Source organism: Haliaeetus albicilla, chromosome 3 (genome assembly GCF_947461875.1).
Source record: "Haliaeetus albicilla chromosome 3, bHalAlb1.1, whole genome shotgun sequence".
Classification (NCBI taxonomy): Eukaryota; Metazoa; Chordata; class Aves; order Accipitriformes; family Accipitridae; genus Haliaeetus; species Haliaeetus albicilla.
The window spans coordinates 25,482,740-25,497,997 of NC_091485.1; the positions used below are offsets into that span (position 1 = coordinate 25,482,740).

The 15,258-nt window shown below is 35.7% G+C and overlaps 1 protein-coding gene across 5 annotated transcripts in view; it reads left to right on the forward strand.

The window, feature by feature from the left end:
• Positions 1-15,258, forward strand: part of MIB1 (MIB E3 ubiquitin protein ligase 1) — an 80,656-nt gene that overhangs the window by 26,400 nt on the left and 38,998 nt on the right. For all 5 annotated transcript variants that reach the window (XM_069779140.1, XM_069779141.1, XM_069779142.1 and 2 more), the window contains exons 6-12: positions 1,046-1,250; positions 2,843-3,026; positions 3,346-3,490; positions 4,665-4,798; positions 5,846-5,953; positions 9,788-9,985; positions 12,486-12,637. In XM_069779140.1, coding sequence (XP_069635241.1) covers positions 1,046-1,250; positions 2,843-3,026; positions 3,346-3,490; positions 4,665-4,798; positions 5,846-5,953; positions 9,788-9,985; positions 12,486-12,637 — 1,126 coding nt within the window. The remainder of the gene's footprint in view (positions 1-1,045; positions 1,251-2,842; positions 3,027-3,345; positions 3,491-4,664; positions 4,799-5,845; positions 5,954-9,787; positions 9,986-12,485; positions 12,638-15,258) is intronic.

Below are 15,258 nucleotides of genomic sequence, written 5' to 3' on the forward strand. Positions count from 1 at the left end.
TCTCTTCAGTAGTATCAGATTCTCTTCTTTGCTGTTCGGTCCTCTGGAGACTTTTAGTGCTGCAACTAGTGCTGCCAATATCTGTTGTGGATTTCTAGAATCAGTCTCCCTCCAAATAACATTTTTGTCTCTGTGTCAGGCTATTTGTTTGTACTTCCTTATTGTTACAGTGCAAGGACCCTTTCTCCATTATTACCCCTTGCTTGGAAGAGGAAAAACAAACACACACACCTGCTTAGAGACAGCCATATTACTAAAGGAACTCTGCTCACCCTGTCCTTTGCCACTGATGTTGCCATTGAACTCAACCTACATGACTTCTACAGTTGTTGTACTCTTCACCATTCTGTGGATGGCACAAGATACCATCTTGTTCTGGCAGTGAGGAGGTCCATAAGTGTGTTCTCTTATCAGTTAACACAGCTTGATGTGTTTGAATGTATGCCATTTCCCTCCAGCTAATGAATTTTTGCTATGACACATCTTTTGAAAGCGGGCATTGTCCAGGGACAGTGTTTTAATTTTAAATTTGCAGGGGTTTTTTTTGTTTGTAGTCATCTCCCTACTTAAAAGGTTAAAGATTTTCATCACTGAAAATCATTTTGCAGGTATTCTTTTGCCAGTATTTTCTCCACATTCAAGTACTGACCCAATTCAAAGCCACTTTCTGTGGGCCTTCTGCTTATCTTTCAGCCTCTGAGTGGATAGATGGCACTTTGTGTATGACTCAAAATTATCAGAGCTTTTATGTATCTAGATGTCTAACACCATATGATAGCTGTTACCATCCCAGTTAGAGCCCATAGTGGAACCTGTCATAAGTATTTAGCATTTGCCAGTGTCATTGCTATTTGCCTTGAAAACTCAACAAGAAACACACAATTCCATAGCCAGAGGTTCAGAGGTTTTTTTCACCTGTTCACTCCCTTTTACCTATTGGCCACTACAGTTGCAGTCATTGATTCTCAGAAATTAACTTCTGTTCTTTAAATTGTGTGGAAAATTAGTGTGGTCATGTAAGCACTTCCTTCTTATTCCATTTCAGGTGAGCAAAATGGTAACAGAAACCCTGGTGGGCTGCAAATAGGTGACCTTGTAAACATTGACCTTGATTTGGAAATTGTACAGTCTTTGCAGCATGGTCATGGAGGATGGACTGATGGCATGTTTGAAACTTTAACAACAACTGGAACAGTTTGTGGCATTGACGAGGATCATGACATTGTAGTACAATATCCAAGCGGCAACAGGTTTGTTATATAGCCTTCATCATTGATTCTCATAGACTTCCTTTGCCTTCAGCGCTTGTCATCACTTGGTACCAGAAACTTTCTGTTCTCCTTTTGTGTCTGTTAAGATTTCTGTGAGAATTTTTATATTCCTTCTACAATGTGTAGTGAGGGCTTACCTTTAAAGATGCTTTAGCGGGAAAAGGAAGTTTGTTGCCTCTCTCACTTGGTGAAAATTTGAGTCTAAAATAAGGAATGACTTTCTGGACCACTTATTTCCAAAATGTGGTGGTTTAAGCAGTAATTTATTTTTTAGTTACAAAGTATCCCATGGTTTCAAGAGGAATGGTAATAGCAATGCATTGCAGGTTTTCAGGAAAATAGGTTAAGAGGACAGGTAACAAACTTTTTATGTTGGGGATCTTGTCTAATGTAGAGTGACCTTGACATGATGTGTATCTACTGTCCTATTATTCAAAGGAATGTTAGTTTATGTAAATATGGACCAAGAATGGGAAGTGTTAGGGAAGCTGTTACCAAAACCGCTCCCTGCAAGCAGTTTAGGTTTGAAATTTGATAAGCTGCATCCATGCTAACAGGATTCAAACCCAGCTCTACAGCTGCATCTGAGCTAACATGTCCACATGGTTTTGTGTTGTCTTGCTCTTAAGTATTGGGCTTATCTTTAAAAAGCAGCTGATGACTGGAATATGATTTCAATTGTATCTGGAGACTGACCTGTTCAATTTGTCCAGAAAAGATTAACAGTGCATTATTCATTCAGGCTTTCCCTCAATATATTGTTTGTTAATATTGCAAAGTAGTGCAAAACAAAGCTGTTTCCCCAGCTAACACAATCTGAAGGGATGCAAGTGGCTTTTCTTCTGAGAGTCATGGCTGCAGAGCCAGTGAGAGGAGCTGCTCTGTATTGTGATTTCCTCCCTGCCTTTGCCCTTTATAGAGATTATCTGATGCTTCTCATCTAGATCACATAGCTGAATGAAAATCAACCCCAGACCAAATGGCAGGTAAAGGACAGGTCACCATATTATATATTAAAATATAACTCGGCATAAAAACAGCTAAATGCCTCTAAACCAGTAAAATTTATAGTATAAATTAGGATAGTTTGGTTAAAAATTGAGGTGTATCTAGGACATCCATTTAATTGAAGAGTATTTTATAACTGAATGTTGCAGCTTTGACCTAGAGGGGGAGGGGACAAAATTCCATGTTCTTCCCATGTTTTTTTCTGGCAGTCCAATCCTTTGTGAGACAGCTTGGCTCTTCCCCTTTTCAACCAGAGTTGTCTCCTCCTCTCCCTGGAAAAATTAACAAACTGTATAGCTACTTTCAGGACTATTATATTGCTGTCAGCTTGCTTCCCCTTAGGCAGGATATTTCTTCATTGCTTTTACAAATGTACATCTCTGAAGATTACTGTGGAAATATTCAACTAAAGAGCCACAGACAAATTTATGGACAAAAAATGGTTAACAACAAATTGCAGACAGTTTGTAGGCGTACAAGCAGACTCTTGTCCAACAGATAATTTTTAAACATTAATTTTGCTTTGCATGTTTAGAATCTACTTTAAATGATTAATTGTCTAGGTGGACGTTTAATCCAGCTGTTCTCACCAAAGCCAATGTTGTCCGAAGTGGAGATGCTGCTCAAGGTGCAGAAGGAGGTACCTCTCAATTTCAAGTGGGTGACCTTGTTCAAGTATGTTATGATTTAGAGCGAATCAAGCTTCTTCAGAGAGGTCATGGAGAATGGGCTGAAGCAATGCTTCCAGTAAGTAGTTGTATGTTTGGATTCATAAAATGGTAAAACTTGTATAATATTTCTAGTTATGCTTGGTAATAAATATCTGGAGGTTGTGGGAGTCAAAGTGATTTTCTTCTAAGTTAGAGAAAGTGTATTTCATCAAATGTGGTGTAATACTTGCTCAGATTTAGTAATCTGCTTAGCCTAATGAAACTTAGCTAAAGGTATTAGTGACTGTACTATTAAACAATGGACTTGATAAAATTTGTGACTTACTATAAAACATTCAGATTTCTAAATATTTTATTTTTAGTATTATTTGCATTTGATGTTTTCTTTAATGCAGACTTTAGGTAAAGTTGGTCGGGTCCAGCAGATCTATTCAGACAGCGACTTAAAGGTAGAGGTTTGTGGGACATCTTGGACGTATAATCCAGCAGCTGTCTCAAAGGTGGCATCAGCGGGATCTGCTATAAGTAATGCATCTGGTGGTAAGTTTGAAGAATAACCAGTAATGTATGTATGTCAAGTATTTGTGTTAATAAAAAAATGGTTAATAAGTACTAGCACATAGTTTGTATGCAAGGTTAATAATACTCAGGCTTGGGGTTTGGCTAACTGATGTTATACCTTTGAGAAAGATACAAGAAAAAGCTTGCAGTTGGTATGGAGATGTTGGTTGTTATCTTGATAAGGTGTAAAAACTCCAAATCGAATTTGGGTTTCTGTTTGGCCACAGTGCAGGGATGTCTTTGGAGGTCTGCTCTAAGGACTTTAAATGATTGGAAGGAACATTAGATAGGAATAGGGACTAAGGCATGAAGAGAGTGTCCCTGGCTGTAGCAAGCAGACTCCTTGTTTAATAGGTGGTGTGGGATAGCAGGCATAAGCGAGGGATCTGTTGCAAACGGTTACTCAGGATAATATTCTTTCCATAAAATTTTTGTCTTAAAATCTAGTCAGACATCCTTTGACTAATTACAGTGGGATTTTTTTTGGTGTCTATGTAATCACATTTCAGTTCTGTTGAACCTGGTCTCATTCATCTAATAACAAGACAGAAAGACTATCCAATTGTTTTATGTTCTGTTGACTGTTTCACAGATCAATTAAACTGAAATGTTTTTTCCTTTTTTTGGTCACAGCTAGTTGTTTTTTTCTCTTCACATATTTGCTTTAATGCCAAGAAACCTTTCTACATAGTTTTCTAGACTTTTTCCTGGGGAGGCATAAATAGAATGAATTTTCTGCAATAAAGACAGTCACAGTGGCCTTAAAATTAGCTATAAGAGTAATAGGACTTAGTGTTTCAAATCAGAGGGCAGGATATACCCAAAGTTAAGCTAGAAGACTAGACTTGTTATATCAATATGTAAATTCATGTTTTTACCTCGTCCCCACCCTTCTATATTTTGTGGTAGGCAAGCTATTTGTGGTTCAATCAACTTTGTTTTGAAGTGTCTGATGTGACAGTCTCAACTGTCTAAAGGGTATTGGAGTGCAGTGCTTACTCAGAACTGAATAATAACTTAGAGCTGTCATTTTGTGGTGGTTTGTGTATTACTATGTACATGCCTTCAGAAACATGACAAATTTAGCTGTTATTTTTCTGTTCTTCTGTGATTAGAATTGTAATCTTAATTGTCCTTTGTTTAATAATTATAGAGAGATTGTCCCAGCTATTGAAGAAATTATTTGAAACCCAAGAATCTGGAGATCTCAATGAAGAATTGGTTAAAGCTGCTGCCAATGGAGATGTTGCTAAAGTGGAAGACTTGCTAAAGAGACCAGATGTAGATGTGAGTGTTCTGTTTGGGGAGGACCTGTTCCGGGGACCTGTAATACTAAAGGAAATGAAGCTGTCCTAGATACTCCTTGCCAGTCAGTAGTGTGTCTGCATAGAAGTAGTACAGCTGGTTCCAGTGTCTTTTCTCCCATTTGTTGTCCTATGAAATGTGTTGGGGGTGTGTGAAAATAGTGCTTTACACCCTTTTTTGCCAGACACATCTTGTGTTCTATTGTCTGCCGTGAATTAAATACCTTCCAGCCTCTGTTTGCCAGAGTCAGGGCAGCAAATGAAACATTCACAATTAGTGAAGGGTCCTCAACTTCTTTTGTTTTGAGGGGAATAGAAAGGAGAGTAGATTTGGGGGATTTTTTTTGCTGTTATTGTGGGTTTTGTTTTTTTACTCCTGAGGTAGATCATCTAATCTGTTCTCTGTCAGATTCCTTATACCAACTTGTCTAATCACCTAGTACTGAAAAGTATAAAAGAAAATGCTTAAGAATTATAGGACTTGGTTCAGGGAACATGTTTTAAAATCACAATCAGATGTTTTTCTCACTACAGCAGTAGTAATTTTTGCAGGTAAGAGACTAAACTCCTTCAGTTCTGAGGATTGATTTGTAGCTCAAGATTATACAAAACATGGTATTTTGGTCAGACTGACTCCTGTTGTTGCCATAAATTAGAAAATGAAGTTAAATGTACAGCAGAGCAGAGGGCTGGTATCATTCTGAGACCTGTTCTCAAAATCTTGCCTTTACAGTAGCTGAAAGATGAAAGTTTATAATCCAACTATCGTTAGGGTCTTAATGTTTGAAATAAATCCATTTCTGGCTGCTTTTCCTTCAATCTAGCTAATGTTACAGAAATAAAATAGAGAAGACGTAGGAGATCATCTATATGTGCTAGAAAGGCAGCTGTCTAAAAATTGTTCATTTGATGCTTTCTTATGCATGCTGTTGCTTTAAGTTTTCTAATACATTTGCATGTATACTGCTAAAGTGTCTCATAGCTATGTGTGTATCTTGCAACTTACCTCAAAGTATTGATATGCTTCCAGGTGAATGGACAATGTGCTGGACACACAGCTATGCAAGCTGCTAGTCAGAATGGCCATGTCGACATTTTGAAGTTGCTTCTGAAACAGAATGTGGATGTAGAAGCAGAGGTAACCTAAATATTTCAAAATACAGTTTGTGTCTCCAAGTTTTAAACTTTGCTAAATAACAATTTTATTGGAGTTGCCTTCTTTTTAAATGTCAGAGCAAGTGAAAAACTGTTTTTCTTACTATGATTATGTTCCCAAATTTGCCTCCTACTAACAATATTACAAAGGGTCAATATCTAATTCTTTAGCACCTGTAATTAAGTGAAATATAATGCTAATATAATAGAGCTGTGTAAGCTAGTATGTGATTGTAGCAGATGAAGCCCCTTCTTTATTTCCTTCATTTCAGCAGTAGAATGCAATAGGCCAGCATGCTGCCTGTGGCATTTGGAGAAAAAGATGTTGTTGGATGCTACATGTCCAACCTCAGATAATTACTGTGCTTCTTATGTACATTGTTCAGTTGGGAGACAGTTCTCCATTCTTAACTAAAGCAAATTTGAGCAGAAAGTAATAACAGTATCTTTGGGTATGAAATACCAACTCTGCTTCCAGTTTTTCAGGTGTGGGTTTGTTTTTTGTTGTTTTTTTTTTAACTTCATCCAAAATGGAAGGAGTTCTTTAGGTTTTTTTAGAATTATTGTTTGTGAGAAAATTATCTATCAGCATACCGTGATATTTGCATTTTGAATTTATTTTGCCTTGTTTACTTACACAGAATGCACTGATATTGCAGCCTTTGTTCATTTTGTGAAGCACAAGAAGGAGCTGTCAAATTTCTCTTAAGAATATAAATTAAAGCCTAACAGAATGCTTAGAAGTTAATAGTATGCCCAGTCATCACTTGCATAACTTAAAAGCAATTTTTACAAGCTTGGGCATTTAGATTTATATTGTATTTGATATATGGAAGTTATAATATGTTAAAACGTTAATGAAGCAATGATGTAATTCTTGGAACTAAAATTGTTTTTATATTCACAGATACACCATTACTTTGTAAAGGTTTTCTGCTCAATTGTAAAGATGGCTTAGATTTGATGCAGTACATGCTTGCTGTGGTCTGATTTCTGTGAAGTAGTTTCATTTTAGAAGTAGTGCTTTCACTGCAGTACATAACATATACAGTTACAAACTAGACTAAGCTGCTTTTCATCTGTACTATGGGATCAAAGCTGCTGTGTTAATCAAGTGGTGGACTGATATGTTCTTCTCTGGTATAAGGAAGGGTTAGAAGCATTAGAGAGGGAAGTAGAAGCTCTGCTTAAACAACTTCAAGATAATATATCTGGTAATCTGCTAGCAGTAGAATGGTTAAGAGTTCATGTTTGCTCAGGCTTCAGAAGTGTAGTAACACTAGCATTAAAAAAAATTTCAGGGATTTTATTTGAATTTTCAAGCCTTTTTCATGTAACTGAGTTGCTTAAGTGAAGATGGTAGTCTTAATTATATAATTGCATTAGTTATTAAAATTAATATATAATTATAATCAATAGATAGTATAATTACTAAATAATATAATATAATTAGATTAATCATTATATGTTTCAGGCTTTAAAAAATGCCAGCTGCCTATAAATTAGTGATATGAAGACCCAGCAGAGCCATCCCATTAAGCAGAGAGCAAAAATTTAGTCTGTTTACTTCACTGTTGTGGTCTTTGGCATGGAAGCAATGGATAAAAATCCTTACTTTTGCCTGCTTTATAGCTAAGTTGGATATATTTACATTTACAGTCACTGCTGTAGAGTATATACACTCATGATGACATTTTCTGGGGATGGCCTCGTTGTTGTCTCCTCTGTGCTTAGTCTCTCACAGCTTTATGTAGAGTAGAAGTGTAGTCAGAAAACAATTTGTTACTGATAGGGTTCAGAAAGCCTGATGTAGATACTACATAGTAAAAATACATAGCCTTCTAGTCTGCAAAAATTAATGGGTATCAGTTATTATATTGTCAGTATTGACAATATTATATTGTTGACATGTATAGAAATATAGTGCTTTTAATATTTAGATTTATATCTAAATATAAGTCATAGGACAGATGCAAGTTAGTTGCTAGCTTTTCCTAGGTATATTAATATGCTCTTGTGTAGAAAATAGACAGCAGGATTCAGCTCCTGAGATTATTTGTTTTGATGCTGAGCTAAAAAAAAGGCACGTGCTTTCTTGGACCTCTTCTCATTAAAGTAGGAATGTAAACATTAAGATTTTATAAAATCAGGGGTTTGCATCTCAAAATTAGAATATGTTAAAACTATAAAATATTTAATAAATTATATGGGGTTTCATCAGTAAGTATCTCAGTGTACTTTGCAGACTGCAAATATGAAAAGACAAATTACTACATACCTGTGAAACAAAGTGCTCTGTAAATATAAATGTTGTAGCAGTTTAACACTACTGTCAGGCTCTTGATAAGTTTCACCTCCTAATGATCTTTATAACCAGATGAGAGATACAGAGAAGTTCCCCTTTCTGATCCTTTCCCCTTCCAAATGGGCAAGCTTTGGCTTCTTTTGGCTGTTTGTGTTAGATGAGCCTGAGAAGCAATCCTACTGTCTTAGAAGACGATTTCATAGCATGAGTTGATTTGGAAGGCATAAATATCTCTTGTTTTCAAAAGCTGCTGTTTACTGCACTGACTGTCTTGAAAATCGTATTCATATTTCAAAAAAGATATCTTTGATAATTAGCAGATAAGTCTTCTTACATCTTTTTTAAAAAATGCTGTAATTAGTCTCATTGTTCTCTTGTAATTGTGCAAATACAATTTATTCTAAGAACTATTAATTTCTGCATTGATGTAAAATATATTAGAAATGTGTTACACATAATAAAAATAACTTTTGAAAGACACTGCTGAAGGACAAGCAAATTGATAAGAGAAATTAAGCTCACCCAGGAGAGACATTGTGTGCACCCTTGAGCAGTCATGATTTTTTTCCTCCTTATAGTTTTCAGTATCTCTCTTTTGTCAAAATTAAATCCTATAAATACATAGTAATATTCCACTGTGCACAAAATTTTAGTTAGAAACTAGCTTATGGAAGTTATTATTTTATTGAAATCTGATATATATCTATATATATACACACCTCCCATTTTACTTTTAGCTTTTATATACTGTCATTAATGTTGAAATCACTTGATTAATATTTGAAAATGTTTCATGTAGTACAGTCCACTCTTACGGATGTTAAAATAACCCAAACTGACAAATTTATGACTTTCATACCTTAATTCTCAGTTTGGATGAAACTGAAACAAACTGAAATTAATCAGAGCTTTAATGCTGTGAATTATCATCATAGAATCAGAAATTCTAATTAATTTCAGCATCAATCCAAAATTTCCTTTGGAAAAGGTTTATAAACTGAAAACTAAGACACGTGTAATCAAACCTAATAAATACTAGCTTAATTGTATGAACAAGGCAATTCTCTTGTCTTATACCATGATTTGGAATCTGTAACACTTCCTGGGTTGCAGGAGTGGTTACCCTGGGTTACCAAGTATAACGTGTTTGGGGGTTGGGTTTTGTTTGTGGGGGGTTTTTTGGGGGGTCTTTTTGACAGTGGTTGTTTTGTAGTAAAAACCCAAATGAATCTATTTGAGTTTCTGATGAACACATCACACAAAAATTCAGGGCAATGGTTGTATATGGTATAGAATATCATATGCCGTAGAATATGTATGTTTATATATGAACAGACTCTTCATCCTCTATTGCTGTGGTTTGACCAATTGTTTTAATTAGATATTTGAATGTTATAATTTATCTTTAAAGAGAAATCAGATATGCACAATTGTCCAGTTTAAATTAATCTTCTTGTTTAAATGCAAAGGAAATGTGGAATATACTGGGTCAAATTAATGTTTCTACTTTAGGACAAAGATGGGGACAGGGCTGTCCATCATGCAGCCTTCGGTGATGAGGGTGCTGTGATAGAAGTTTTGCACCGAGGCAGTGCAGATTTGAATGCTCGCAACAAACGCAGGCAGACTCCACTTCATATTGCTGTCAACAAAGGTCATCTGCAAGTTGTAAAGACTTTACTGGACTTTGGCTGCCATCCTAGTCTCCAGGTAAAGTAGACAATAATGTATATTTACTTTTTAATTACTGAATTTTATGATCTGCTGTATGTAGTTGCTGTGTATAGGTGATAGAAGAATAATGGAAAATAGGATTGAAGGGAATGGACCTTGTGAAGTTACCTGTACCAGCCTCTACCTCAGCATGTGATCAGCTGTAATAAAAATGCTATTAAATCTATTCGGTTCCTTGACAGCTAGATAGGCACCTGATTTATTCTAGCCAGTTGATGTTAATTGGTATTTTCACAGACTGTAGTTATCTGTAATTGTTAACTTTCTTTCCAGATTAATTCCCCCTCTATCGAATCCACAGCTGTTGGCTCCTTCTGCAAGGCACAGCTTTGCATTTTTTGGCTGATGATACTGTGGAGTGTTTCACTGAAAGAAAACCTTTTTTCAGGATTGACCTATCATTGATAAACTATTTAGCCAGATTCTCATTTAAAAAAATGTTCAGCCTTTTATCTAAAAAGCCCTTGTACATAGGGCCTCCAGTACCATAATTTCACAGGGAATTTTATCTTTAATGAATGTGGTGGAAGCTGTGACATAGGAGTGCAACCTCCTGTTGAGAAGGTAGAAGCCTGCTATCAAATAAGCAGGCATCCACATTCTGCATGAGCTAAACGCAGCCACATGCAGTATATTAGTAAAACAAATCAGAATGGGTAAGTTTGAAGAGGTTTGCAACCGAAAGAAAAAGCTGTAACGTTCTGGGCAAATCAAGATGCACAGTAATAACACATTTACCTCCTTGTTTTGCCATGTCAATGATCAGTGATTTTTCTGAAGCTGTATATCCACATAAAAAAAAATGAGGAAACTTTTTTTGAAATTAGTGAATATAGTGATTGTTTAGTTATCTGCTTCCACCTGGGTTTATAGGTACTGTCTTGATCTTCCTGAGGTTGAGCTGCTAGCCAGCTAACATCTGTCCAGACCCTATTTAGTATTTGTTGAACAGTAGTTACAATCAGAAATCTGATGTCTTGAGCCCAATAAAGGGTGACTGTATATCATATAATGATACATGGGTAGCCAAAATGGATGTGTCTGACTTTAAATTATAGAATTCTGTCTGGATTGAAAAATTCAGTAGAATGGTGCTATGAAACTCCGCCTGGAAAATATAATTGTCATTGAAAACAATGAACTTTCAGATTCTGCATGTGTGCTGAGGAACTCTGATGTGCAATTGTGAGCAGGCGATTGATTTGGTGGATGAGAGCACAGGGAAGGCAGACAGAGGCATGACTGGAATTTAGCTGGCCAGCACTGTACTACTCAAGCAAATTCACTGTGTAAACAGAAATATGTTTGTCTGTAAACAGTAGATTCAGGAAATATGATCGATTAAACCAAATAAAAGCTACATAACTTAGTTTTGGCAAACTGGTTCACACTGGTTCAAGTGTTTACATATTCTGGCACTTTTTGTTTGGCAGTTTTTGATTCTCTCTGTAAAGACTATAAAGATTTGGTTTTGTATTAGTGTATTGCTAAAATGTCCAGTTCCTGTGTTAGTTTGCAGCTGAGTCAGTGTCAGTGACAAAAGACTTCCTGACTTATATGGTGTTAGAATTTTACTGGAAGCATAAATCTACAGAGTTTGCCTATATAGCGGCAAGTAAGCTTAAATGGGTGTGTTTTCTCACTGTTAGTCTAGGGCATTCCTTTTCAGTCCAACCATTTGGGTCCTTGAATAAGTACTGTACAAAATGCTTCTAGGAATAAAAAGTATTTTTCCCTTATTTGGGATATTTGAAAAATAAAACATCAAGCTAAAAATATAAATTCTTCGCCTGTTCAATTATGCACTGAAATATTTTCATGTACCTCGTGTAATGTAATCTGGTATAAGCCACAACAAGTTTAAAAGCTTAATATTGCTTATGACGTTGGCCTTTGCTTCATGGAAAATTATCTGCTTCAGTTAAAACAAGAAATGTGCCTAAGTTTTTCTTGGACTGCATTTTATTTTAATTTGCTTATGCTTTTATTTCACACCATCTTTGTGGTATTGTCTTTTACATGGTTAATTGCTGGCTCAATCTTAGACTTCATCAGTCAGAATTCTCTGTCTTCCCCCTGTCTGGCTAGTCTCCTCTCTGTTGCATTAATTTTTGTTGCTGTCCTATTACTCATAAATTGTAACTTAGGCATCAACTCCATCTGGGTATGAGGCATGGAGAAGTTGATGTCTACACCAGTGTCTTCAGTACTATCTGATGCAAGGCATGTGTGAGTTCTGGTAGTAGTGTAGTCATAGAAGACTGGAGCCCTGGGTGGGTTCTCACTGAAGGGTTTTCAAAACCCAGAGCAAGACCAGAAAGTAGCTTGCTCTGAACTCTGCAGTATAGCGACACTTTTAGGTCTGAAGAAGCTGTTTTGTGTTTGTATAGTCAGTTTTTTTCTAGGGATATTTAAGCATCTTTTTTCTTCAATGTGGATGCATGTAGAAATTGATGTAAGCTGTTTCTGGTTTTAGGATTCTGAAGGTGACACTCCACTTCATGATGCAATAAGTAAAAAGCGTGATGACATCCTTGCTGTATTGTTAGAAGCTGGAGCAGATGTTACTATCACCAACAACAATGGGTTTAATGCTCTTCACCACGCTGCACTAAGAGGAAACCCTAGGTAACAATTGGGTTTTAAAGATTATTTTATCATTTGGAAAAGGAAAACAAGTGCATGGGAGGGTAGAATTATGGTATTCTTTCAAAGATCCTTAAACCTGCATGCAATTATTTCTTAAATTTTGATGTTGCTTAGATATGCGTCTTTCTAATACTTGGGAAGCCATTATTAGAATGAAACTAGTAGTCTGCTCAGTTTAATGCTGTATTCAGGTAACTCCAAATCCTTGGGAAATATCATGTGGCGGCTGTAAAATTTTGCCAATAAATATTTTCATAAGCAAGTTATTAAGTAAGATCTTAAGATAGGATTTGTAAAAATGTTTCCTCCCCCTTCTCAGATATTGGGAAAGGGATTTGAGTTTTTAAGAAGTATGTATTTGTGAATAATTATTATTAAAGGTGCCATGCAGTTACAAAGTGATCTTAGGATTGTTGCATTAGATTGTATTTGTTAGTACAAGAAACATTTAGTTTTGTTTTCTTAAAAGTATGTATACAAGGAACTTTGTATTTCAGCTTTTATATAGCAACTTACCTGAAAAAGTTAGTTTTGAGGCATAATTTTTTTGTGCTAGCTGCATACTATACATCTACATTCAATCTTTGGTTAAGATAGCTTTCAAAAACTATTGCATAGATAGAACTTAATGGAAAACTTGCTGCATTGCTGGTTGCTTATTACATTGTGGATAAATGGTATTCTTCAGAGCTGTCAGTCTAGCAAGACTTCAATATGTTAATCATGTGGTGGAGAATTTGGTGTAGTTTACATGAAATAAGAAGTGTCTGTGTTGTTTAACTTTAAATTCTGCTACTTTTCACTTGAGTGAAATTGGACAAATAAGGCTGTATATTAATGTATGGGAATAAAATCTGGGTTAGTCTCTTAGATCATAGCTGTAAAGACTGATAGTTAAAAAGTAAACATAAGCATTTATACATGTATATAGAATGGAATCACGCTTCACAAAGTAAAAGTAGCGGTTGGAAGTGTTGATAGGAACAATAAATGTGTTTACAGATTTCTACAGTGCTCATAAAATGTCTATAAGAGAACGTGTCAAGGACCTAGTGAAGGGAGCTTATTTTTGGCATTCAGGAGACAGTTCTTTCAAGTCTGACTTGGTAACTTACTCACTTAACACAAATTCTCCTTATTTACGTAACAGCATTAGCCAGGAGTACTGTTCCCTGCCTCCAGTTACCTAGATGGGGTATTTTGGGGGTTTTGGTGGGGTTTTTTTGTTTGGTTTTTTTGTTTGTTTGTTTGGTGGGGTTTTTTTTGTTGTTGTTCTGCAATGCTTTCCTTAGGCTCTTGTGAGAGGCAGGGAAAGGGGTGGGGGGAGGGGGTGGTGAGGGAAGCTCTTCATAGGGATGCTGAAGATATTTCTGTGTGTGAATGTTTTAGGAGCTGCAGGCTTTTTCTTTGATGGAGGGATCCAAATTGTAGTTCAGACTGTATCAGTTTGACAGTTGGCAGCATGCGAGGCATAGTGCAATTTTTCCCAGAGCCTTCTCTCCTTTACAAAAGCTTTTACTGGAAGAATAGGAAAATGTTTCCAGTATTAGTGATTTGAACCCTGTGTTGGTCCTGCCCATGCATGGGTTTTCACTTGCATCTAAAACAGTTAGATATCTAAAGCTGTTAGGTATCTATTTTTTTGGTTGCAGTTATATCTGAGCACTTCTGAAGCATGTAAAAAGAGAGAATCTTGTCTCCATCACAGAAGTAGTAGTTTTATTTGTTCACAGCATTAGATATTTTATACATCAACCTGGGAAGAAATTAATGAAAACAAAAGCAGAAGAAATCTTATTTTGAAAATTTTTAAACTTTGTTTTTGTTCTGGCCAAAAAATTATTATAATAATTTGATTAATTTAGGAGTTAAGTTTTATTTTATTAGGATTTTAGTGATGGTCACTTATTTCATTGATTCTGTAGTTCTTCTACTGGCCTCTTTCTGAATGAAACCAAAGGTTTTATATTTGCCACTTTGTTTTTCTAATCTGATAAAGAGCAATGGATATTACCAATCTATTAAATGCACTAAGCACCAGCTATTTAAATCACTGTTAAAAATAACCACTTGAACTTTAGCTTGTAGCTGGTATGGGTCACAAGCAGAACATAATATATTCTGCTTGAAACCTTACTTAAGGACCTGTCTTTCCTAATCTAAGCTTTCCTGCTCCACCTAAACTGGAGGTTTTGTGGCTTCATGCTGTGGTGCCTTATATGGAATACAGTGCACTAAATTCCCCTTAAGGTCAAATATATAAAGAAATGTTATTTTATAAAAGTTAAACATATATTCGTATATGTATGTAAGTGTGTATGCATGTGTGCATAAATATCTACATTTATAAAACTAAAATACTTACTATGTATGTAAGTATTGTTAAAGTTCACATCCATCTTCCTAGTTACTGATAATAAAATAAATGCATGTGTTAAGTGCGTGGGTACCACAATAAAGTGAACTAGATTTCTACAGAATTTTTTCTAGTTGATATCAAACAGGTATTTGGAACCAATTTCATCTTCAGTGCAATACCTATTCTGCTTCTTGCTTGAGTTCTGACCTTTCCTAAGAGTAGGGAGATAGATCTCTAAAAA